The 27,104-nt window shown below is 42.7% G+C and overlaps 1 protein-coding gene across 1 annotated transcript in view; it reads right to left on the bottom strand.

The window, feature by feature from the left end:
- Nucleotides 1-1,834: 1,834 nt before the first annotated feature.
- inpp5a (inositol polyphosphate-5-phosphatase A) overlaps nucleotides 1,835-27,104 on the bottom strand; it is a 162,411-nt gene continuing 137,141 nt past the window's right edge. The window contains exons 12-16 of the mRNA XM_083922975.1: nucleotides 20,434-20,507; nucleotides 7,850-7,961; nucleotides 4,753-4,821; nucleotides 2,286-2,373; nucleotides 1,835-1,979 (exon numbers count right to left, since the gene is read on the bottom strand). Coding sequence (XP_083779101.1) covers nucleotides 2,293-2,373; nucleotides 4,753-4,821; nucleotides 7,850-7,961; nucleotides 20,434-20,507 — 336 coding nt within the window. The 3' untranslated portion in view covers nucleotides 1,835-1,979; nucleotides 2,286-2,292. The remainder of the gene's footprint in view (nucleotides 1,980-2,285; nucleotides 2,374-4,752; nucleotides 4,822-7,849; nucleotides 7,962-20,433; nucleotides 20,508-27,104) is intronic.

Raw genomic sequence — 27,104 nt, 5'->3', positions numbered from 1 at the left:
CGGTGAAGAAAAACGACCATTCCCGCGATAGCACACTGATAATACACCGTTAATCTGGCGGGAGGCTAATTGATGGAGACCCTTTTTTTATTTTTTTAGCTCTTATTGTGCAGTAAAGAGGCAAAATGAGAGACAAACAGCTATTGAGCTCTAATGGTTTTTTATTGCTTGAGAACTGCGTCACCTACAGCAGAGGCCGGGTCGGGCCGGGCCGGGCCGGGCCGCGCGGGCACAGGCCGCAGCGCCGCATCTCTATCTGCGCTCAGAGGATGGAGCGGAGGAGAGCTGCGGCTTGTGCTCCTACAGTACACTCCCAGTGACCCGCGGCACCGGGAACAAGCAGGCTTTTTACAACAAAAACAAACCAAATCACACAGGACAAAACATCAATTTTGGCAGGCACAAAATCATTTCCACTTGCGGTGATTTAAGATGGAAGGGGGAGAAAAAAAATAAAAATATCTGACCATCAATCTGACGGTTCACACACTCTGAAATCTGTAGTGTAGTAAATGAAATCGATAGGAAGAAACGCCGGGTCGCCTCTTTAATGCTCAAATTATCTGCAACGAAGGCTGCACACAGAACAAATAAAAAGCAAGTCTTCCTGCCCCCCCCCCCTCCCTCCCCCAGCATTTAGAGTTTCTCTCTATTTTCTTAACATGACATAATCAATACCTTTACCGTCTGACGTAAGTATTTTATAACTCTTACACACTTTCTGTGCAAGATACTTGGCACCGTAACGCAGTAACAAAAAAAAGGACACAGAGTTTACATTTTAAGGATACCCACGCGTATCTAAAATATCACATTCAGAACCATAATATTATAGAAATAAGTTAGAGTAAGAAGAATGATGAAATAATGTGAGAGTGCTAGATATGAAAACATTATCTTATATATACTTGCATGGTCTATGGCACTGCTTAAAACATTCTTGGATAGGCAATAAATCACTGTTTGTGTTCCTCTCCTCTCCCGCTGACTGCTCAAAGGTCACTGTGGCTGCAGGAACACCCAAACAGTCCCTCTGTCCGCTCTGCACACGCTTCAGCATACAACATTTTGGTAAGAATTATAAATTATCTCTTTAAAAAGTACAGTATATAAAATGAGAGTCAACTGATGTGTGAGGCATGGCAGGGTGTTGTGCACACAACAACTCAAAAACAAAACAAAAATGTATATATATATATTTATATATATATATATATTTATATATATATATATATATTTATATAAATTGTCGAAATAAACGGAGACGTTCTGTCTGTTCCGACAAAGGGACCATGAAGTTTGGTCAGAAAAGAGAACGGCACTAAAACCATCAACAACTCTATGTTATACTGTCCAATGTACAAATAAACCTAACAATATAGATATACAACTTTTTTTGCATTGCACTTTTCTTTTCTTAAAACACCTTACATACTGTGTGGAAAGTAGCTTCTAAACACAGAGGCATACCTAAAAATGGCAAGTACGGTGTCTAAAAGTATGTAGTAGGACTGCTTTCAATTAGAGTTTTGGCAACGAGGCTGTGGCGTGGAAAAGAGTCATCCGTCCGTCCTCTTTCTTCTTCTCTGGGGAATGGGGTTGCATGGCAACAGTGAGGTCAGCGATGTGTGTCTTGTCTGGAGCCGGGCCTTCGGGTGCTCGTCCACATCTCAACAAGTGTTTTATGGAGAGAAAACGGCTGGGTTTTCATATGGATGGTGGTGTCAGGACAACTGCAACTGGTCAGCACTGCTGAAAAACGGTGTCTGGGTTCTTCAGTGTACGCTTGTGCAAAGTGTGTGTGTGTTCCTGTGTGTTTCTGTGTGTGTGTGTGTGCGTGTGCGTGTGTGTGTGTGTGTGTGTGTGTGTGTGTGTGTGTGTGTGTGTGTGTGTGTGTGTGTTGGTGTCCTGGTTGTTTCTCCAGTGTTCTCACTGAGGCGCTTCACGGAATATCTTCTCCCCCCTTTGGCAACTCTTCCCTGCGAGACGAAAAATGGTCATTTTTATTCATAAATAAGTATTCATTTCAATCAAAGTAAAAATGACCTGATGCCCACTTATTCATTTTTTTTTTAAAGTTAAAGCACAAGATGCAGTAAGTTTGTAAGTAAATGTCTTAAAATGACTGAATTTGCATTTTAAGCAATCATTTTTCTGTTTGTTTGGTTTTATTCTGGAATAAAACTCTTAAATAAAAGGACCATTTTGCAATGAAAAATCAAGCAAATCAAAGCAAACGACAGCAACAATGAGAAGAGTTGTAATAAAGAAAAATTAATATTTACCAAGACATCACTGCACCACACAACACTTGTGCTTATTTGCATTAGGTTTACCTGCCCCCGCTGTTATTCGGAAGGACAGGAAGACGGGCTGGCAGGGGGACAGAGACAGACCACAGTTAAAAAACAAGCCCTTATTAATGCTCCCTCTCCCTCTCTGGGACAAGGGGAAGCTCTCTCCCTCTCCGAGCACCCGTGACACGCAGGTTAAACTCACATACCAGCGCGGTGCATTTTTGGGCCCGTGTGCTAACTACATTGGACATTTTTTAAACATAGCCAGCTGTGATTTTAGCAGTAGTGTGTGGCTGGGAGGTGAGCGCTGCTGCACTATCTGTCAGTGTGCTCAGGTCACCTCACACACACACACTACCGTCTACGGCACACTAAGTATTGATGAAAGACCTGACTTAAGGCGCCTCTCTTTCAGCGCAAGACCTTCTGTCTGACACCGTGGAGACTGGAGCGACAGTGTTAAACACTTTCTATACAATCAGCTTCAAAAATCCCCTCCGCGCTGCTCTGACTGCTACTTTCTTTGTGAGACAGGAACGACTTTAAAGGAAGGTTGAGTGCCGACTGCTGGTGGGTGAAATTTAGTTTCAATACTGAATATATTTCGGCCCTCTGCGGAAATGCCTCAAAATGTTCTTCTGATAAAGCATGCTGAATTGGCTATTGGAAACTAAAACTTTAAACTAGAGCTGCAGAGAGTTTATCTGATCCAATATCAGCACCAACTACTTTGATCACTGATTCATTCATTTGAGTAACTTTTAAGACAAAAACAGTCTCAATTCTCTGATTCGAGCTTCTTAGATGATAATGTTGTCGTTTTTTTCCTCCTCTAAGACAGTAAACTAAATATCTTTTTAGTTGTGGACAAACCAAAACATTTAAAGAAGTCATCTTGGGATTTGGGAAACACTACTGAATATTTTTCACTATTTTATGGATCAAAGATCTAATGGATTCATCAAGAAAACAAGTGTCAATTTAAAAGACGGTGTAAATAAATGCAGGTCGTAGCCCCACTTTAATGAATAATAATGGCTCTCAGAACTTTTCTCAGTCGCTTTACATTTCTTGAATCATCCTTAACACTTTGTGCATCACTTTGTGATCATGGACAATGTCTTCCATCCCCTCCATAAAACCCTGGACAAGCTTCAGAGCAGCTTCAGCAGCAGACTCATTCAACCTCGCTGCCTTAAGGAACGGCACAGGAAATCATTCCTACCTGCTGCCGTCAAACTCTACCACGCTGCACAACAACGCTGAGCGGCGCTCAGGGAATAAACTCTCACTACTCAAGTGATCACTGACATGCACCTTATCTCACTTGCACATTATCTGCAATACTGTACTTCTATTTTATTGTTGTTCATATTTTGTATTTTATATTTTATCTTATTTTTAGTACTTCTGATTGCTCTGTACCGCTGCTACGATGACCTAATTTCCCCTCGGGGACAAATAAAGTTATCTATCTATCTATCTATCTATCTCTCGAAACTTTTTTCGTACAAACAGCACCACCCAATGGATCACCTGAAGCCCGTAAAGAACAAATCAGAACCAATCTTTGCATGAAAACTATCAATTAAAAATCAAGTGGTTTTGAGAACCGACACAGTATCAAAACATAATACTAGTATTGCTCTGCTTCACGTCCCATACCCTTTCACCACAGCCTTACTCCTGGTTTTCTTCCCCGCAGTTGACCCTGTTCACGTCCTTGTTGTTCTTCCATTGTCACAGATTGTAACACTGTGTTGTGTTCTGTCTATATACACTCAACAGTTAAAGGTTCATGAGATTCACCTCAGAGCTATTTTAGAGAACTGATTGATCATTGGTTGATCTAACACTTCTTACATTCATCTATTCAGGACACATTTGGAAAAAGAGTCTAATAGAAATGTATAAAAACATAGTTGACAGATAATGACGTTTGCAATGAACTGATGATGATGATATGGTGCTCAAGACTATTCAACTCAGAACCAGTATAATACGTTTTGATCAACATGACATAAGAAAGTGATAATGTAGGAAACATTTGTACATAATCATTTGCATGGATGTGCCAAAGCATTTGCAATTTGTTTAAAAAAATAAAGAGACTTTTTTTTTTTTTTATGATGTGACTTGATGATGTGGAGGTTGAACAACTAGTTTTGAGAATTTCAATTCTGATCTGAGAAATGTTCCAAAGCAACTGAGAAAAACTGAGATATTTGTTGATAAGTGAATCCAACTCAATCCTCAAGCTGCAATAAAAGGTGAAAACCTTTAATAACGGTATCAGCCATTCAGTATTCCTATCCAGACAAACAGCATATGATACAAACAGTTGATGCACATGTGTTGACAGCAGTCCGTCCTTTTGCATTGTAGGGTCGGACTGACTCAATCAGTTTACGCTGAAACAACACAGTGAAGAGGTGGGCAGAGCCCCTGTTGTTACCTTGTGGTCCCCCATGCAGACATTGGGCCCGATGTTATCATAGACTATAGACTTCTCTTCGTTTTCAGGCTGCAGACACATAAAATGAAAATGTTTAGTGGTGAGAACATGTTTGATTCGCACGTTGCACGCTGTGCTGCAGCACGGCCGCCGCTCCACAGTAAACACACAGGATGCAGAGTCAGCAGCACCGTGTTTGTGTTTACACAGTGCAGTCATTACATTACATCACGTCTGTCGTGTTTTATGACACATTCATGCATGAGAAATTAATGTACCTGCTTCATTAGGCACAATTAGCAGCACTATATTGTTGATTTAAAGTAAAAGTCACCTGGAAGCCCACAATTGGGAGTTTAAAATGTTCCCATATTACCAACACAGGCTATAGTGACTCTTATTCTTTCATTTTTCTGTTGTGAACACTTTGGACATTCCAATTAATTGCGAAAATCAATTTGTTAAGGTGCTAAATCAGTGCAGTGTCATTGGCAAAATATTTCAGGGTAATATATATTCATTCTGACTCTGTTCAGTTTGCAACTTTGTACAAACAGCTGAAGGGACTACGGGGGACACATTTAAAATGAGCACCACTTATAACTGCTAAGTAATTAAGGGCATGTGAGACACTTAGTTCAGAGAATTGTACTGGACAGCCATTTAGCCAATTTACAGGAAAGTGACCAAACATATGTGTCTCTATTATGTCTTATGATTATTTAGGTAAACTTTAATTCATGAATAACTCAGGAAACAAATAGCATAAGTCTGTTTTGTTGAATTGAAGTGTTATTCCAGATTGTCACAGGGCCGTAGCCCCGCGTCTGATCCATGAATAACAACCGTATACACTGAGCTGAACGCACCTTAAGGAACTCGCCACAGTTTGTGCACAGAGCAGTGAAGAGAAATGAAAAGCAGGAGTCATTTACAAAGTGGACATTTGCCTCTGGACCAAACACTCTCTTTGTGTAATCTAAGAGCCCATCTGAGAGAATCATGTTTCAATATCACTTTCTGCACACAAAGAAGCTGTTACGCGCTCGCACATGAATCTGCAGACTGGAGTATAAATCACACTTGTCTAGTTGAACTAAAGACTTTTTAAACAGCCGCCCCCAACCCCCACGTACACACTCACACTCACACACAGGCTGGAGGGTGCCATCAGTTGTGACTCGCTGAGCTGCACTGGCGCTTCAGAAGAAAGAGACAGAGAGCTTGAGAATGAACCATAAAGCGAAATCCAAATTAACTTCAGACCAATTCTGCAGTGGAGCGGGGTCAGCACACGGTGTGCCTCCACCTCACTCTACCTTTCCTAGCGGGCTACGCACTGGCACCTCTCTATTTGTCTGGCAGCCGGCCCCCGAGCCGCCGCCGCCTCCCAAAACCCTGAGATACATTCATCAAACACACACTTGATAATTTACAAAGGCAGCATAAAATTGTGGATTTTCGGGCTGCATAATCTTTAGACAGATAAACAAATTACCCGGGGCCCTCCGGCAGAGAGGGAGCGCTCGCTCGGCTAAACATTCATTACCGGAGCTCCCGGAGCTGGTGCCTCGCCGCACAGCCAGCGGGCAACCTTTGGCGTGTTAGGGCTCGGCAAGCAGAAAATAACATGATGGCGAGTTAACCGACCGTGCCATGATAGATGACGCCACACACCGGGCTGTTTACGGGCCTATGTCTCAACAATCTGTAATACTCGGAGCCAGAGAGTGTGTGCTCAGTGAATCATCAGCCAATCTGCGAACACACTAACTGTTCCACTCTGTCCCTGCATTACAAGCAATTAGCCGGTGCTTGAGGGGAAGAAAAGCAAACAACAACCCAGCTGTGAGGGTGTGTGTGTGTGAATCACTTTTTACATAATCCTGACACATTAAGTGGGTGAAATAAACTGGGTATTTGTACAGTTTTTGTTTTTCACAACCGTAGTACAGTGACGTGAGCTGTTGTTCCAGTGGGGCTTCAGCCGTTGAAGAAAAAAGATCAGGAAGGAATTTCTCATTTGTGGCGGACAAAGGAAAGCCAAACTTCCTGAGCAGCCGCCTGCTGTGGACTGTACCTGTACAATACACTGCTGCATGTCTTTCAACCCACATTAACAGAGGTAAACCTGCGTGTTACAACGCTGAAACGACTCGGAATTTATTCCCAGTGTCGGAGATTCTAAGGCCTAGTCCATTCGAACAATAAATCTTTGTCCAAATGAAAACGCAAGACCCAGAGTTGTCAGGAACGTGCCAAACCAGCAGGTGGCGATATAACCGGAACCCTAAGGCCATGTTGGCTACCTGGCTGTAATGGCACGCTCTGTAGCGCAATCTGACGCCTATAGATACATGTGTTTACATGTGAAAAGTCCTGTTAGTTGTTAGAACCAGCACTATTTTGGACACGTCATCGCACAAAACGTCACCTCATTTGTCACCTCACAAAGCAGACATTGTGTTGCTTTAGGGGGGTTAAGGAAGACAACAAGGCGTCACACAAATAATAATAATATGGTGTTCATAAAAATACCCGGCAAAAAAAAAAAAAAGGCAGATCCAAAGCTGTCTTATGGAAAACGGGTCACAACAAATCTGGGGGAAACTTTTCAGAGCTGCATGTCGGATCTCTAAGTAATCTAGCAAACAGAGAAGGATGAGAGGATAGAGGTGGCAGATTGGCTGGAGTTTACAATGCTGGGATGGATTTGAAGCTGAACGGAGGCCCTGCAGTGTTGGATTCTCTGAGGGAGGAGACAGATCTGTGGCTTTATGAAGAAGACAGGGCCCACTGGAACTCTATAAGTGCTGGGATATATATACTGTCTGGGTGGACCCATGGCTTAGAGCTCCAAATTAATATTCACAGGCACCTCGTCCTTCCATCTGTGAAGTGTAAGAGGGCGGGGAGGGTAATGTGGATCGAGGAAGATGAGTTGTAGAATAAAGAACAAAGGGTGAGGCATTTATGAAGACCTGTGTTTCAGTTGAGGGAGGAGTGCTGACATTTTGGTTTAGAATATGAAGGAATGTGACTTTTAAAAGCAATCAAAACCCATGAATTGGATCAAACGAGGCAGGTTTAGGCTCACCTTTAAGACCAGGTCTCTGGCAGAGGGGGACAAGAGGATTCGGTCACACCAGGCGGGGCATCTGGTGTTCATGTACTGCTTCCCCTGACTGCTGTCTTCACTGTACGGATAACTGCAGGGACACAAAGGCAAAACACAATCAGTGATGGGGAAATAAGGAAAAAATATATGACTCAAACGTTTATAGTAGTTTATACAGATTTGGTGTTCAAGTAATGATGAGCTTTACTTTCTAGTAAAGCACTGCACAAGGAACAAGACAAGAGAGGAAAGCCAATAAGGAAGGCAATAAATATGATTTGTATGAATCAACAGGGCTCCTGAGGAGTCATAAATATGAGACGTCACGTCATCTGCCTTATCTCACACACAGAGATCAAAATGGTTCCCTGAGAAAACAGGAGGTCCATAAGTATGGCCAATCTCTTGTATCAACACACATGGATGGCTCAATCACAGCACTCTTTCTCTGCCAACTGTACAGGATGTGTTTATGACAGAGAGACAGAGAGACAGAGAGAGAGAGAGAGAGAGAGAGAGGGGGGGGGGGGTAGAGAAAAGAAATACTGTAGAGCGATTTAGTCAGAGCAGGCCAGAGGGAGATTCAGTTGCCCATATGTATAGCTACATCCCTACAGGGTCATCAAAAACAGATTAGGTGCCGCAGCAAATGGCCATGAGCGATTGTATCTTGGAACAGCAGGGAACAATCGCATGATTTAAGCTCCGGCAGGGCTGGAGTCGGGCGGAGAGTCACAGAACTGATAGAGATTTACATTGTGGAGAATTCAATTTGCGCCTTCGGCTCATCAAACTGCTTCAGATTTACACGCCACCAATCCAATTTGTTTGTCGGCGCTCATCAGGATGTAAGACCGGGCTTACGTACTGTAATACCAATCCAATTTGCTCCTTCAGTGCCACGCGTGCTAACCGTAGCATAACACAAAGTGCCTCTTCTCCGAGGACGGTGGTACCCTAATGATAAAATAAACACACACATCGGGCCTTCAATTCATCACACTTGCCAAGCTCTGAGAGCTTAATTGGACTTTGTGCTAAGAATACATTTTAGAAGCATTCAGTTGCTTTGTGTGTATGTGTGCATCAAAATCGATACGTGGTTGCTACTGCTGCAGCTGCAACCGAAACTGCTAATGTTGCTGCTAATACTTCCTCTCTATGTGCTCACAGCTAATTACAACAAATCCAACAATGCTGCCAGATTTTTATTTCTCATCTGAACAACAATGATAAAGACTTGGGTTTAGAGGCGCCCCAGTGACCCAGGGGTTAAGGCGAAGGCCATGAACTGCAACATTCTCGGTTTGCATGCAACTGGGGACCTTTGTTGGACTGTCTCCATGTCACCGTTCTAAAGGCGCAGACACACTAGGGCGACGGCTGGCCGACAGTGCACGAGAAGAGAAACTTGTTATATCAGCTGCCCAGTTGGCAGAATAAAATGTTGGCATTGTAAGTTTTAAACACATGATCAACGTTGAGAATTCAAACAAAAACTATTAACGTTACTTAGGTTTAGGCATTTATGAAAAGATTGTGGTTTTGGTTTGAATAAGTACTTGCTCTGAACGTGTGACATTAACCTGGATGGTTTTACTCTGGAGTCAGATGAAAGCTCCGTACATTGCAAAAAGCGTTCAGTATCAATGTTTCTGTGGTTAGCAGATACATGGTTACGTTTTTTCTGGCTGTAGACATGGCTGTATATCAGGTACGATTTTCTTTTTATCCATTGAGCTCTTTAGTAGATACTGTAAAAAATATAATTTGTTCTCTCAACATCGAGTAGTGTTGTTAGTGTGCCAGCTGGCCCTATCGCGCCTTAAATCCGTCCTGTCGGTCTTGAGGTTTCCCATTGGGTGTAGTCTTTGCAGTGTGTTTAAGTTAAACTTTTCAGTCCAGACAACATGAGGCGACCAAACAGTCGGCCTCTGTCAATACTACTTCTATGACGTGGGTTTTGCGTGACTGGGCCTTAAAGCACTACATTATACTGAAACAACAACAACTCAAACAGAGGCACCATCAGTCAGAAAGCATTTCCTTTAACAGCACCAAAAACAAGTGTGCACGTTCTAGAACTCAAGATATAACATTCTGTCCCTGACCAGCTGAAATGTGAACGTTTAGATACTAGCTGCCATCTTGTTGCCTACATTGTCTTGTTTTCTGTGTTTATAAGATATGTCATTTTATTCTATTTTTAACATCAACCTCTTAGATTAGCAATGAGCACTGTCCCACTGATGTGATGGAAAACCAATTTTGACCATCTGGATGACTGTTTTTGAAAAAACTGCGTGAACATATGACGTGTGTGTATGGGGTTAAAGCTGGGGCATGAGATGGGGTGCCTGCATCTTACACACACACACACACACACACACACACACACACACACACACACACACACACACACACACACACACACACACACACACACACACACACACACACACACACACACACACACACACACACACACACACACACACACACACACACACACACACACACACACACACACACACACACACACACACACACACACACACACACACACCGCCCCCCCACCAGGTGTACAAACAGACCTGCAGAAAGCTACTTAGAGAAGTTCCCTGCCTCCAATTAGCATCAATAGCACTTAAACCATGGGGGAAATGCATAGGGTTTTGGTATGCTAATCAAAAGGCTAAAAGGAGTGATCCCGGGATAAAAGGGAGCATGAAGAATAGGATGAGTGAAACAGAGATAGACAGGGAGGCAGAAGAGAGGGGATAAAGACGGATCAGACAGAAAGAGGCAAAGTGAGGGTGGAAAAGAGCAAAGTCTTCAAAGGGCTTGTGAAGCTGCTCCACTTCAGGGTGGCCTGAATGCTCCTGCTTCCTGAGGGACGGTCCTCAGCCTTAAACAGCCTGTGAACAATCCTCCTATCAGGGACTCTGTTATAGCTTTATTGACTAACAAGCCTGGGGTCATTTTGGTGTTAAAGAGATTGAGAGAAAATCAAGTTTTCCCCCTCACCTCCTTCAAACAATGAACTCCCGCCTGATAGCGAACTTCCCCAAGCACTTCAACAACAAAACTTTGCTATCGTTCAGTCATTTTTGATGACAGCCAGCCATTGTAAACGCTGATTAAAAATACTCAACAATGGCCATTAAAGGGCCATTCTGTGTCCCTGTGTGTGCAGGTATAGGTTGTTCTCCTTTCTGTTTTACCGCACCCTCCGTTGGCTCTAATAGAGATAACAAGTCTTAATGCAACAGCAAACAGTGGAATGGCGCGCTGGGGCCAAAGTGATTAATGTGTCCGATTAGCGAGCTCACAAACTTATCGGGGAAGGTAAACGGTCCGAGAGGGCGTGTGGGCTGGAGGCCGTCAGCTCATATCAGAGCCTTATTGCCCGCAGCAAGACTAATTACACTAATTAATGGGCCAAGCTGATAACTCCAACAATTGTGTACCTGTGTAGGAGGGGGAGCTGCACTTCAAGGTGCCCACACACACACACATGTGTATATATATATATATGTACTCTGGTCCCAGGGCTGTTATGTTACACTACCAATAATGATTCGTAGAATGTAAAGTTACTGAGACCTGCAGCTAGGGGTGTTACTAAACGGTAACAAAGTCACAGATAAGACACCAAAAATATGTAAGCACTGTAAGAAGATAGTGACACGTAACACACCGGACCCGCAGCTTTTTTAACATCAGGCTACAAGTTAAAGGATCATCGTCGGTACCTGACGGACCAGAAGCATCCATATGTGACGAGCTGAGAGACGGACGGTCTCTGCCATCTTGGCAGCTCCGAGCCGAGTGACAGCAGCTGGATAACCTGCCTTCACCAGCTGACAGGCATTAACTAAACCAAAATAGTTTTCATGTTGGCCCCATGGGAAGAAATCAACAGAGTTTAACTGATTTGTATAGGTATTCTTCAGCGGCATGAGTAAGCATGAGGAACAGACGTGACATTAAGAAATCAGGAAAGTCTAATGGCTCAAACAGAGTATCATTTGGTGACAGTCATGCGATTAAAGCTGAGATGGCTGATTGGGATGCTATTGAATCAAATGTGTTCTATTACAGTTTTAATCCTGTTCAGGCCCTTAGGAATTACATGTTTGCACTTATTAATGCACAAGAGCCAAATTGTTTTGATTTTGAAGTTCAAATACAGTTTGTTATGTGCAACACATTCTCTCTCCCTACTCATGACATATGGCTGCTGCGGCAGGACTCCTTGCCATCATGTTTTCAACGGTCTGAGTACTTATTTGGCATCATTTTACAATGTGTAGGGTAGGGTAAGGTTTAGTCAACAAAACTAGCTTAGGAAAGGATCTTGGCCTGGGTTACATAACGTACATAGGTTACGTACTTAACCTGAGGTCAAATAAGTCAACGCTGACTTTTGGTTTCACCCGGGACTCCTGCTTGTTTGACCCATCCACCACCCTGACCTCATCCCTATAGCAGTTGAAAGCCTGATGCATCTCAAACAGACGGGTGCCATGTGCGTCAGTATCAGACGCTGAGGATCACTGACCAAGCTGCCGTATTTCAAGAGCTGGGAGTGAGAACAGGTTGTTGTAGGCATTGTTTTGTCTTCAACCTTAACATTTAAGGGGAAACAGTTTTCCCTTATTATAATGCAAGGTCCTCTAAAAAAGACCACAATATTCAATAATTGAATGATTTTTTTTCTTATTCTAAGGAGGTTTTGAGTGCTCTCAACTGGAAAAATAAAACTAATTGTGGATGGTGGAGAAAAACCTCCAGGGACACCTCAGAAAAAACAAACTGACATTACATAATGTTTTTTATTTTTTATCATTTCTGAGTAGCAAATGTTAATTGCTTGTATAGAATTGCAAAACACAGTATACTATAACGATTAGCATGCTATACATACTGTGTACAATTAATATGAAGTATAATCCGTACATCCAAGAGGCCAAGTTTAAAACATAGGAAGCCTACATGTTACCAAGTGAAGAGAAAAGTTTGAGACACTGACCATCATCAGTGTCGAATAATGACGCAGACACTGTTGATGGAATATTTGTCTTGGACTTCACAGAAATCCTCTGTTGTGCTTTCATGCTTGTTCTGCCATTCTTTCGCTGACCACCTCGGAGATGATACATGTGTGTGCGGTCGCACGTTGAGACCCTCTAGCACCCATCGAGAGCTCATTCATTCATGCTTGGTTTGGAGTTTAATGTTTGACTTGGCTGCTGACACATTACTCACATGTGTTCCAGCCGGTGTCAGCTTGTTTGTCTTGCAACAGTAAAAACTGCCGAGGTGAGCACGGACCCTACCCATAGTGTGTCACTCAGCCTCGCCCAGCAGAGGGAGAGGCTGCTGTGACATATGTTACTGTGCCATACGAGCAACTGTATCTGAACATATCTTGTCTGAGCAGTAAGTATTCTACAAAAACAAAATGCTGTGTATTGAATTTGTTGGCTATAATCCTGCTTCCCCGGGACCAGACACTCTTGGCAGACCAGACTTCCTTGTCCCACCTTCTCTTATCTCCACATCAAAAGCTATTACCTCGTTCTATCTAATGACAAATAAGTGACAGGCCAAACAGTGGGCGATTCGGGCGCTCTGTATTTAATGAGGGCAATATAAACTTGAGAATATAGGTAGGGCAGGAAGCCAGAGATAAAAGTCATAGAACAGTGATAGAGCATTTTGGGCTGTTGAAGCAGCCATTGTCGTCGGGCTGGGATAAGCTAAAAAGTCAGAAACTTTGGTTTTTGAATGACTCGCTGCCTCTACAGCAATGTTTGTTTGCCGTTGTCAGGGGAGGCTTGGCAAAACACAACACACACGTGCACACACAAACACACACACACACACACACACGATACACATATTCAAAAAGATCAGCCAAACGCTATCAATAAAGCTGAATGTTTGCCTCAGTTTGCAGAGCTGGGAGGTTCGCAGGCACAACATTGGCATAGTGCAGTACAAACAGACCGAAATGCCATCAGTAGCTCATGGCTGTCAGCCTGCTGGGGTTCAGCTATGACATGTTCTGCCTTTAGCCGCTCTAAATGAAGACAAGAAGACGCAGATGGCACCCGTTTCATCCTCTCTCGTTTAAGATTGTTTTTAACAAAGCCTCCCTCTCAGTGGCATCATCTCAGACAAGAGGCAATGACACATGACAGTGGACAATCTCCAGCTATTATCGCCACAATGGCCACCCTCATCATTTTCACAGGCTCTCTAGTAGTTAGAATGATGGATGCGCTGATGGTTGTAAAACAATGTTCCTGTTCAGTAGTTCAGCCTGTAGCGCTGAGATGCCCCCCCACCCCCCCCCCCACCCCGCACGAGCCACACACTTACAGTGGCTCGGACGCAGTGCTTTAACCAAACATTGTCGTTAAAGTACGTCTGTGGTGCTCCTTAGATGGAGTCACACGCCTGCGCTTCGGTATAGCATGTCCTTTCACAGGAGCAGAGAACAAGAAGCCTGTTCACGAAGGATGCAAACAGCCGAGCTATAGGAATAATGTATGCACAGTCAAACAAACAGAGACACATGCAGAGAGGGTGACATCATTCGTACAGGCCTTCAGAGGACAGGGGTGTTGCGTGAAGAGTGTTATTCACAGGACAAAGGCACTGACTGTATACAGGAGAGCCATCTGTGGGAGCACTTCCTATGAGCTCAAAACGAGTCTCGAGGAATTCTCCAGTGCTGTGACGAGTCTCTCATATGTACTTATTAGCAGTCATTCGGTAACTGGCAGGGAGCCATTCGTGTCACTTGACCAGAATCTTCTCCCTCATCTGAAGAGCAAAGTCATTCTGCCTGGCATCAGCTTTCAAACCTCCTCCTTCCTCTTTCATGAACCTGTGAATGTTGTACCTTTCCCCCCAGTCACTTCTTGGCTTGTCCTCACAGCAGCTTTGGGAAATGTATGTGAACGTGCCAAAGTTGGTCCCAGGGTGCTTCCTAAACACTGAAGACACAACTGTTTATCAGATTCTGCCTCCCTGCCGTCCTCACCTCCTGACCCCCTGGGCCACGCTCTGCTCCTCCACTTCTTTCCGTGTCTAGACTTGACAAACACAGATACATGGGACTGGAGCAATGCTCTTGCCTCCTTCTCTCTGTATGAGCTTAAAGGCACTATACTGGAAATACTGGGGAAAAAAGTGGGCTGGGGTTGCCTCCCCACAGCTCTCACCCCAATACATGAAGTTTTTTAATGGCAACATGCACTAACATGCACGTGCGGTCGGACCAACTATCACAACAAACGACAGATAAACTGGGATTACAACACACACAGAGGGAGAATGACCCCATTCTATGCTCAGGACGCCACTACCCCACCATATCTTTACACAGAAAAGTTGTTTGCTGCTTTATTAATGTTCTGAATTTCGAATACAGCTCCTTTAATGAGAGGTTCAGCTGAGCACTGGAATAAAAAAATACAGACCACAGAGATATGTGTGTTTGCACTGCGCTAGTGAATTCCCAGGTTATTAGCCGCTAGCTTGTTTAATCCAGAACCGGTCATCTGCTGTTTTCCAGCTCTAATTATTCTTTTTAAGTAGCAGCGAGTCTACTTTTACTCAAACAATTCATTGGATTTTGTTGCATTTTGGTGTAATTCTGCAGCGTTTTACTTTTTGTTATGCTAGCAGATGTCAGTCAGTCCACCACTATGGTCCAGACTGAAATATTTCAACTATGGAATTCAATTTTAGACATTTGTGTCCTTTAGAGTATAGATCCTACTGACTTTGGCGATCCCCTGACTTTTCCTCTAGTGCTACATCAGATCAAAATTTGACAGCAATTTCAAAATACTGACATGCTAGTGAACATACCTGCTAAACATTAGCATAGTAACATAGTCAATGCAAGCGTGTTAGCATGTTTACATTAGCAATTAGCTAATGTAAGCCTTTATTTAAGTACAGCTTCACAGAAACGCTTTTCACTTGAAAATCATGCAACAAATATACTAATCTATATCTATATAATTAATCTATGCAGCCGTCTGCTCCGTCAGGCTAGCGTCTCAGCTGCTTCTCATGGGAGTGAGCTCAACCTGAAGCGTATATTTACACTGCAAGCCTATTTTTTGGACAATATGCACCTAAACGCAAGGTTGGTGCCCAATAAAGAGGCTGAATAAATATATTCATTTACATTTACAGAGTCTGCACACTCTGCTCTAGTGTGTAATCCCACAGACTCTGCCACCACTTTTGCCCGGCAGCTGGGAGGCAAGACACAGGGAACTTCCTGGGTCTTGAGGAGCTGCAGTGTTTATTCATGAGCAAACTGTAACCTACACGGTACATTTACTGCCACCGGAGAACTCTGCATGGAACGCCAACACCTGTCTGCCCTGCTAAATTCACGGACAAGACAGAACCGGTATAGACAGTCGCTTCAGTGTTGCATGGACACTGTCAGCATGCAAGTGTGAGGCTGACATGACATTTGGGGTCCTTTTTGGTTAAGTTTGCACTAATGTAGTTTTGGTTTTAAGATATTATCGATCAATAAATGTTTTGTTCTATTTCTATGCTCATATTTTCATTTATTTAGGCTACATTTCCATGACGCTATATAGCCCTGTAGTGTTTTTCAATAACGTGAGCCAGTACTCAGATGTTATGTACTGTATGTATCTATACTGCTCATCTCTCCCACTTTACAAACAGACCCATGGGACAGCAGCCATCTTTTCTACTCCTGACTTTTCCCATCTTTCCTCCCACAACTCCCACCCCATCTCCCTGCTCTGAAATCGCTTGTGATTCGTCCATTGATGGAGTTGTACTGCTGGTCTGATGTCACTCAAAATCTCCCTCAAAGCCCATTCCCAGTAACCATGTTACAGGCAGAATACATTCTTCCACTGCTCCCTCATTGTCCACTGCATTTCCTCCTGAATCTGGGGTCCCGATTCAATTTTTGCATCGATCTCGTGCAAAAAAAGGGCAAAGAAATCAGATCAGGGGAGTACTAAAAGCTTTCCCCTAAATCAATCATAATACATGAATAAGTTACTGGTGCCTTAGTATGTTTTAGGGGATATTACCTTAGTTATGCCATTTCAAATATGAAATCAAAAGTACAATAATGTATAATAAAACTTCCCATTATTTTCAGTCAAATGGCCATACTGCAGCCTATGTAAAGATAATGATCTAATGGCTTATTGCAGTCCCATGCAGGAGAAACTGTGTGTAAATAAATGATTGTTTTCAAATGAATTGACTCATCTATTCTCTCCCAGTGCACTGGTTGAGAAAACTAGTGGCCATACATGGGCTTCTGTGTGTGAGTGTGTATAAGTCGTCCCACAGCAGCCGACTGGCTCCAGGTCCAACTGTGACAAGGCCCAGGCAAATTCCTCACCCCGGTGCCCAAGTACTTAAGACTTGTCACGGCCAACTTTGACAGACGACTTTTTGAAAGTAAAGAGATATGCATTTTATGGCTTGCAGCATCTGCAGCGACGCAGGAACAAGAATTTATGGGTGTATGTGTGGGGACAGAGATGGATGTCTGCCAAAACTGGATGTCCATTCCAAAAAAAAATGAAAAGGAGCTGCTAGCCAGCGATACTTCAGCTGTGGTTACCTGGTAAAAATAGAAAGCTGGAGATACCATTTTTTGCACTGAGGCTATCGCTTCCTAAGTGCATCAGTCACGTTGCGTTATCCGATCCTTAGTTCAACCTTGACAGCATGTCTCATTTTGTGACAACTTCCTATCCATTGCTGGACAACCGGCAGAATTAACTTGCAGATTAAATGTTTGGGACTAGTATTGATTTATAGATTTGAACAAAAGTGAGCCGTGTGCGTGCATGAGTGTGCGTGTCAGCGAGGGTGTGTTCTGAGAGAGTAATAACCTCACAGATGGCGAGGGGCCGGTCCGGAGCGGGCTATGTGATGGAGAACAATCGTTGAGGCTTGATTGCTCAAGGAGCACAAGGCAGACCTGACAGGGGGAGGGGTACCGGTATATGAGTGTGGGGTGTGTATATGTGCGAAGTGGGAGGAGGGGGTTGTTTAAGTTTAACTAGGCCGCTGCTACCCATTACAAGGCTGACAATGATGTGGTTTGTCGCGCACGCAGAGTAGATCAAATCAAATTTCATATGCTGCTCCCGGATTTCATCTATTTGATTCATCATCACCTCAAGTATGTGGAAATCATTTGTATTCTTCCACAGTAGCACATTCATTCCTCCCAGTGGAGAGATGATTCAGTATTATATGGATAGGTGCAAAAGTCAGCCAGTGTAAAAGGACAATAAATCCACCTGTCACTTATGCAAAGTGATGTAAATGGGGTCCCTGATTAAGACACAGAGTCATTTAAAAAACAGGGACTGGCAGAACCTTGACACATGCACCCGCTCTCACACACACACACACAGGAGCTCTCACATTCAGTTATACACATATATGCCCACACACACATGCAATCCAACCTTACACTCAAAGCGGCTCACACATACGCTTTGATATCTCTATGCATCTCAAGCCCACTGTCTTTCTCTCACACACACACACACACACACACACACACACACACACACACACACACACACACACACACACACACACACACACACACACACACACACACACACACACACACACACACACACACACACACACACACACACACACACACACACACACACACACACACACACACACACACACACACACACACACACACACACACACACACACACTAAAATCCCCCACCGCCCTGCGCCTGCCACCAGAGCAGTTTATCAAGTAATTATTGTTTGATTACAGCGTTTCATTATCTGCACTGATTGAGTCACAACCGACGGCAAAGGTCAAGCGCCATTAACGCGCTGCTCCCGAAACATATTTCCACGCAGGCCGCGTGTTTGCCCTCCCTCTCCTCTGAAAGGGCTAATTGCAAATGCATTTGTTTGAGGAAGAAGAGAGGAGACCACCCGCTCCAGTCTCCCCCAAGTCCCACTGAGACGGAATATCAATGCTGCCCAAAGCATTCGCACACACCCATACACACATATGAAAAAACACACACATGGGAGCAGTTTGGGACCATATCTAATCATACTCAACAACTGATACCCATCAAACACATCCAACAGCTTTCATATAATCATTTCGAACAATAAGGGGATGATAGACTCCTCGTGATTTTACATAATAATAATAATGAGTCCTTATGGCTAGGATCTGCACAGGATCACCAACATGTGATACTACCCTAATGTTGTTGTTCGTCACAGTCCAGTAAAAGACTCGGTAATGCTTTTATTTTTTTTTATATTTTTTAGATTAACTGAATGATTAAGTCTTCCTTTATAATTTGAGGAAATGGCTTGAAGCTAAATAAACCATTAACAAGCCTATTAAACCTTTCAAATGTGTTGTAACAAAGCTTAATAGGTGTATTTCTTAGCTCTTTAGATTATTATCTTTGTTGTACAACATCCATTAAAAAACATTTTTAAACTACATTTTCTTTTACTCCTTCGATTTGTGCATTACAGATTTTATATTCTCAGAAGTTAGCATACACACAGAGTTCTTCTGCATATGGGACTTTGACTTAAAATGCCTCTGTATTAAAAACTGTTTAACTTCTTATGTTTGGTGGATGCAGCTCAACTTTCGCACATCATCACCTCCCACCAGCTGATAATGTACTTGAATGGTCTATATTCTATCGCCAGCTTTTATTCAGGATGTCTGAAAGTTTCATCATGGTAAATGCATATTTTTTAAGTGTCAGCTATGACAGGTCAAATAATATCCAACATGGGAAACACTTAACACTTAAAAGTCAACATTAAATCCATCGTAGACTTGAGATTGTAGATAAAAAAAGACTTATGTCGTGTTCACACTAACATTGTCCGGCACGATTACATACAAGTCGATGTAAAGAAACTAATACATGTGAAATAGTAAATCAGTGTGATGCTGTGGTTCAGAAGCCTATGACTGTTTTGATTCTCTTGATGTCCTGACATTGCTGAATAGGAAAAAGAGTAAGAGATTGTAGCTGTCTGTGGGCAGCCGGAGCTCTAGGATAGCAACTCATATTTGTACAGTGCAATGTTAGCACAGCCCTGATCGTTCCAAACAAAGCATGAATTCAGACTTTTCACAAACCGTCATCATGATGTAGTTATTTTGCTTTACTTTTGATCAGTTTACTGCAATTAAATAACAGTAAAATTTTGGGATAGTTGATGACGCAAAAAAAAGTAATGGGAATAATCACAAATGATTGTCCTATGTGAATACGTCATAAGGGCCCTATTTTCGTGGTTGTGGTAGAACCAAGGCTCTGACCGTGTGGTATTTTCCTGACTTTGGAATGTGGAGGTGCAAAGAGGTAGGAGGTTCAGTTAGATGAGACAGCAAGTGAGTTGTTGTTAAATATTGGTGGAAAATGTTACTTAGACTTTGCACTAAGAACAGACATTTCAGGACCATCTGACCAAATGGCTCCATACCTGGGTGGGAAAGAGATCTCCAGTTCATGCAGCCGATCCTTGAACACTGACAGCTCTTTGTCATACTCTAAAAGCTGTGGAGAGAAAAAAAAAGAATGGGAATGAGGAGAGGGAGGGAGTGTAGTGAAGTTGATTGAATTTATTACTTTTTTCACATTTTTGATCAAAGGAAAGTCAACGGAGCCTGAATGCTCTTTTTCAGCTCCGCTCTGCTTTACATTCACATTAGTTCATACATTCATCTCTAAATCTTAGTTGGTAGAAACAGTTTTCCACTGTAGGCAGCTTTGTCATTATGAATATGGTTCACACAGTGTGTATTTAGGGTTCAAACTCTAGATTCCTCTTCTGCAAAATAATGAAGTTTTCACAATAAACAGGCACATGCAAAGACAATTCTACTAAGGACAATTTGACGCCTGATTGAGACAGTTTAACTCAATATCTCATATATTAACTGAACATCAAAAGTCAGTGCTCTTTATCATCAGACCCCAGCGAGGGGGAATGGGACTAAGCCAAACGACAGCTTAGGAGAGTCTTTGGGTTTATTTAGTTTAGTTTAGTTAATCCATGTTCCCCATGCTGGCAAAAATTGACAGCAGTTGACCAGTTGTGTGTGTGTGTGTGTGTGTGTTACTAGCCCTGTACTACTGGGGGTCTATCTCTCCACTCTTGACAGTGCATCCACACACTCTTCATCAATCATGTCTCCTCACCCAGCTGTACTCACTCACTAGAGTGTACACACACACATCCCCCAATTTCCCCCCTTTCACAAAACCCATAAATCATTAGTGAAAAGTGCAATTAGCGGCTCCTTGTACACATTAATTATCTGGGAGATGAACAGGTAGCTTGGGCACCTGCATGACTGCCTCCCTGAGAGACTGACAGCGACGTTTCCCAGCAACCCCGGAGGACCTCGTGTTAGCCCCACCCTTTCCTTTCAGACAGGAAGACATGGAGATGAAGCCGAGACATGTTTGTTTAGTGGTAAATTGGGCTATTGTACATGTTTCAAACACCAGGCTACAATTATGGCCCGATGAAGACCTCATCCCAGACAGTATGAGCCTGACAGCGGATGTATAGGCAGCTGACGTTAATGACATTACTTTGGTGTATTACACGCAGCAATATGTTGATGGCTACATAATGAAATAACAGCGGGAATGACGTGGTGCACATGGGTAACATTTGGAAGGACGTCCTCACAAGTGAGTTATTATATCAGCAGAAGGTAACTACAGTCTTCTATCTACGCTGACATATTTATGTTGTGCATGCAAGACTGTGTATGCATTGTTTGTCTTCACACTGTTGAGAACACGTGTATAAAAACAGCCAGTCCAGTATGTGCCTTCACGATGATGCTCAGTGTGTTTGTGTGTATGTGTGATTATGTGTCAGTGGTGTAGAACAGTGGCCATTACTTGCAGGCAGAGGGGCCTCCCAGACGGAGTCTCAGCGGTTCAGAAGGGCAGATGTGCTGCATTCATCAAACTCACACTGCCGGGGTCACAGGAGAGACTCACACACTGTGGATGAGGGATGGCTGAGCAGGGGATGCAACCCCACGCTCCACTGTGTCTCACCATCCACCCACTGATTCCCTCCGTCCAATGTATGTGTTAGTGTGTGTGTGTGTGTGTGTGTGCGTGTGTGTGTTACAACCTGACTGATACTGGCGTTATGAGGCCGATAGCTATACAGATAATGGAGAGTTTAAAGAAATCTGATATGAGTTGTAAATGAAATTTAAATTAAAAAAAAATCAGATAATTCACCGTACTGTTGCGTTACACCTGTCAAGCTTTCTGCGCTAATAGGTTTTCAGACCGGAGGAACTTTTTCACAGTACTAAGAACATAGTTTTAATTTTATTCAAACCGCAAGAAGAGGAACCCTGAGTGATGTAAACGTATGGTTATTGGCCAAACACAGACGATGCAACTGCCTTTTTCAAAACCTGTTAGTGGTGTAAACAACAGATAAAACAAACAACACAACACAAACAGGAGCTTGTGCAGCAAAAATGGGAAAAAAAATGAAATGAACACACAGTGAAGTCCAGACTTTACTGAACATATGCCACAGGGAAAATACAATGTGATTTCCACTCGTAAAAACGAAAAGTTTACATCACTTCAGTGCTCTTATTGTGTGTGTGAATGCCAACAGAAAAAAAGCATTGTAGTATGTAGCTCTCGGGGGAGTTCTCCAGAACTATTTGTTCCAAAAACACTGTATAACAGTAGCAGATATACCACTTTAAGTTCTTAGTAATTGGTGGGGTAGAAGAAAGCTTTTCAATTCCAACTAGTAACGGATTTTGCCAATTGAAAAGATAAATGTAACTAGCTAGCTACTTTATCTTCATGAGTTGTTTGAAAACACTGTCTCTGATGACTGATTTATTTTATGTTTCAAATTGACTTTTTTTAAAAACGAAAACCCTGTAAAGTGATCATAATGGCTATGTTCATGATATTGTGCTAATAGACTGGCGTTAAAGCTACATGTCCCACACAGAAAGAAGATTGTTCCCTCATTGCAACTTAGAGCTTATAGGACCTAGTTAGTATGATAAGGAAAAAATGAAAGGTCACACTCTTATTTCATTGTAGCATTGGCTGCTTAGCTTATGTACAACATGCTGTAAAATGCTGCTGGGTTTGACAGGCCTAGTTACTGTTGCTAAGCTATGAATGGTCAACCACTGTTTGGGGGAGAAGTTTAGTGAGAGGTCAATTATGTATACATTAGTACAACTACTATTATATACATACAGAAGTCATTTTCTACATAAAACATTTAACATTCAAAAAGAATTACTGCCAAAATGTATAATGAGGGACTTTTCCAGTTGGAAAATAAACGTATCAATCATCTCTGATGGACATACTACAAAATGGCGACATTGTTTCTCCATGAGCCCAAACACATTTTTGGCCTTTCTGTACTGAAATGTCTTGTAACTTGTTGGCTGTCATATACACAGATACAAATAGATTTGCAGTAAACTAACATCAGCTGATATATCGGCCCAACTGATTTATCAGTCTGGCTGTAGTGTGAGAAATATATTTAGCAATACATGCTCATACTGGTATAATGGTGAGCGCACAAATCAATCATTTTCTACATGTGTATCATGTTGACAGGTGTGATTCTGTTTGTTTGTATGTGTGTGACAGTTTAAACAGCAGGGGATGAGCAACATATGGCTGTGTGTATCTACGGAGTGTGCGCCTTAAGTGAATGTTGAGTAATTCATTCAGGTGAATGAAAAACCCTGCAGCAACAAATTTCACACTACATTTCATCTCAGGTCAATTAAGCATAATGCTCTGCTGCTCTGCCAGGTCAGTGGTTTAAAAAAACAGCTTATATTGGTTCAAGGCCTCATGACATTATAACGCCAGGAGTAGTTTGTCAACCAGAAATGACCTTGGGAGTTGTGGAGGTGGTGGTGCGAGTTGATGCAGCTCCAGCAATATCACAGAAGGGAAAAGATGAAGAAGTGTCTGGATAAAAACTACCCTGTCCCAGGCTCAAATTTCTGACTTTGCTTGGACGGTCAGTGCGCTCTTAAATCAGAGTGGCAGTGATAGTTCAGAGGTAGGAAGTTAAGGGGGATAAAAAAAAAAAAAAAAAAGGGAAGACGAGGTCTTTGGCACGCAACTGTCCCTCTCACTGGGCTGGCCGCTTGTCCACCACCTGTAATTGTGCTTTGATTTACGCGTTGTCAAATATCCCCTGTGACAACACCTGCTGCCATTAAAACCCATCAATAAATGTTGGGGTGAAAGGTCATTTAATTTGATTTTTACACCTTGTACTTGGCTTTCATTGCATGGGCCATATTTTTCCTTCTTTTTATGGGATCTTCATTATTTTGTGTGGAAAAGCGATAAACTGTCACTGGCAGGAGGGGCGATTAGGGTCGAGAGGGACCAACTCAAACAAAACAACAGGACAGTACGCTGCACTTCTGGACTCTCATTTCCATGGTAATATGGTGTAGAGAGGAAGGAGACAAAATGTCAACAACTTTCACAATAAGGGCGTCATTGTGACTTCCCCACTCAGAAGCATCAACTAAGCAATGACCGTGAGAAACTTTGGTTGAACATCCATTTAACTGTGAATAAGACGTGCGTTTGCCATCTATTCTGAAAAGGCAAAGTACACTGTCAATACTTTTCTCAACCATTTAAAATAGAGGCAAGCTAAACGAAGGCAACTAGGGACCTAATATAGCATCAGTTTATATAAATCCTATAAGGTCAGATTTGATTCAGCATGGCTTCTGTATTACCACTTAGAGCTCTGACAGGTAAAAAAATGAAAAAAACTTGAAGCTGGAGCGGCATTTGTCTTTATTCCTTTATGTCCTCTCATGTTGAAAACGTCTCTGGGCGTCTGAGTAATGCTGAGAACTACGCTGCCAGCATGACAAGGAGAGGCAGGCCAGACAGAAAGGTTCATCACTTACTACAGCTAGTACACAAACGCACCCTCCTCTCCTGGTCCCCCATCTGCCGACACCACACTGATAAAGTTACAATAAAGAGATACTGAAACAAAATCAATGGGGACGGAGGAGGGGGACGGCCCCCCGGGTGTGTGCTCCAGGAGAGGAAGAAACCGTGCAGATCTACGGATGCAAAGCAAAAAAAAAACACAACAAAAAAAACATGTGCACCACACACACACACACACACACACACACACACACACACACACACACACACACACACACACACACACACACACACACACACACACACACACACACACACACACACACACACACACACACACACACACACACACACACACACACACACACACACACACACACACACACACACACACACACACACACACACACACACACAGCTCCTCCCATCTCTCCACCGGAGCAAGGCCCCGCGGTGCCCCTTGACGCCATGAGCGCCCGGAAAATTTAATCTTCCCAAATACTCATCAGGGCTCTCCATCGTCCCGCCGTGACAGCACCGGGGATAATTAATTATACAATTTCGATGGGAATATCGACTAAACAAACCTATTAATCATAGCAAAAGTCAATAGGCATGGACACATTCAATCATGTCCTGGGCAATGATTACTCCTCTCAAAATACAATAATTATTTTCAAGAGCTGCCCCGAATTAAATTTCTGTCAAGCTGGTACAAGTCTTGCAGTTGATGAAGGATGCAATGGATTTTTTTTTTCTTCCCCCCCTTCCCCAGTGGAGGAGTGTGAGGAGGGACATTTATCCTTTTGGAAAGGTAGTTTGTTTTATAAGCATCATAACATGGTGTGTTTAACTAGACCATGACCATCAGATTATCTCTGATGCCCCCATTATGTCATCCATCTTGTCAGGCTTGGTGGTGAGGAGGAGGAGGAGGAGGAGGAGGAGGAGGAGGAGGAGAAGGGAGGAGGAAAAGCCTCAGCCTCCCACAGCTACTGTTACACACCTCCTGCACATTTCTGCTGATCACATTCAATGATCCTCCCTCTGTCCAACTGTATAATGTGTAGGGTCAATATCTGCCAGCATGTGAGTCTTTCAAATTCAATCTTTGGTTAAATAGTTGAATGATGCCCTTTACTGCTGTTCTGGTGAACTAACCATATCACTAGAGGCACACAGATCACACTATAACATGTATTTAGGACATGTGCTTAAGGGTTGTTTCTCACTCAAATTAACAATATATTCAAATCTTCATTGGAAGGTCAAAACAGACACAGAAATTGCGTGTCCAAGTGATATTAAACCCACAAAGCCAGGCTGAGTTTTGGGTGAGCATTGTGTAACTGCAGTAAAATAGAAAAGATTACGTTATGATCTTAAAGTACAGAAAATGCTTCCTACTTTTTAGCTGTGACTTTTCAAGAACCCATAATAAAATGTCCATTCCCATTGGTAACATATTACCCAGAACTGTATAGTATAATTTACTCTAAATGGTAAATATTGTATGAAAATGAACAGCAACCTTTTTCAATCTCTTATAGTTGGTAATGTTCATATTCCCTTCAAATACTTCAAACTACAGGCGCAGTCGATGCATTGTTCTTTATTATATCAGTCTGCCGCTGCCTTTCAAGCATGAGGGGAAACACAACCCATTGTACAGTCAGTGTACTCTCAATGCATTTGATTATAAACTCATTTCTGGATGCAAGTTGGAAACACAATGCAGCAACCTAAGTATGTAGCCTTCATTCTGTAGTGCATAATATTTCAAAGGCTTTCTTAAGCCATGAAATATTAAATACACACGAGCCGTGCATTATTCAAACATATCAGACTAAAACTCTCCTCAAACCTAACTCCAGCTGGCCGGCCCACAGTGACAGGGAGACGGAAAGCCGGGAGAAAATACAGGAACGTATGTGATAGTAAAATAAATGTCACGCATCGACGCATGTCAGAGCTACATTACGTCAACCGTTAGTGTTGTGTTGCATTACGTGGAAGCTTTTCCACAGAGATGCTGTAACAATTGAAGAAGAAATCTAAGGATCAGGGCTTGAAATGAACTCCCTCAGTGTCCTGCAACTGTCCCAGACTTAACTAATGTCCTAAACTCAAGTTATTTATGCCCATTCTACAGAACGGGTAAAGTTTTATTGTTTACTATTT

This window comes from Echiichthys vipera, assembly GCF_963691815.1.
Source record: "Echiichthys vipera genome assembly, chromosome: 11".
NCBI lineage: Eukaryota > Metazoa > Chordata > Actinopteri > Perciformes > Trachinidae > Echiichthys > Echiichthys vipera.
Note: the sequence above shows the minus strand (reverse complement) of the source record. Positions and strands in the feature narration are given on the sequence as shown.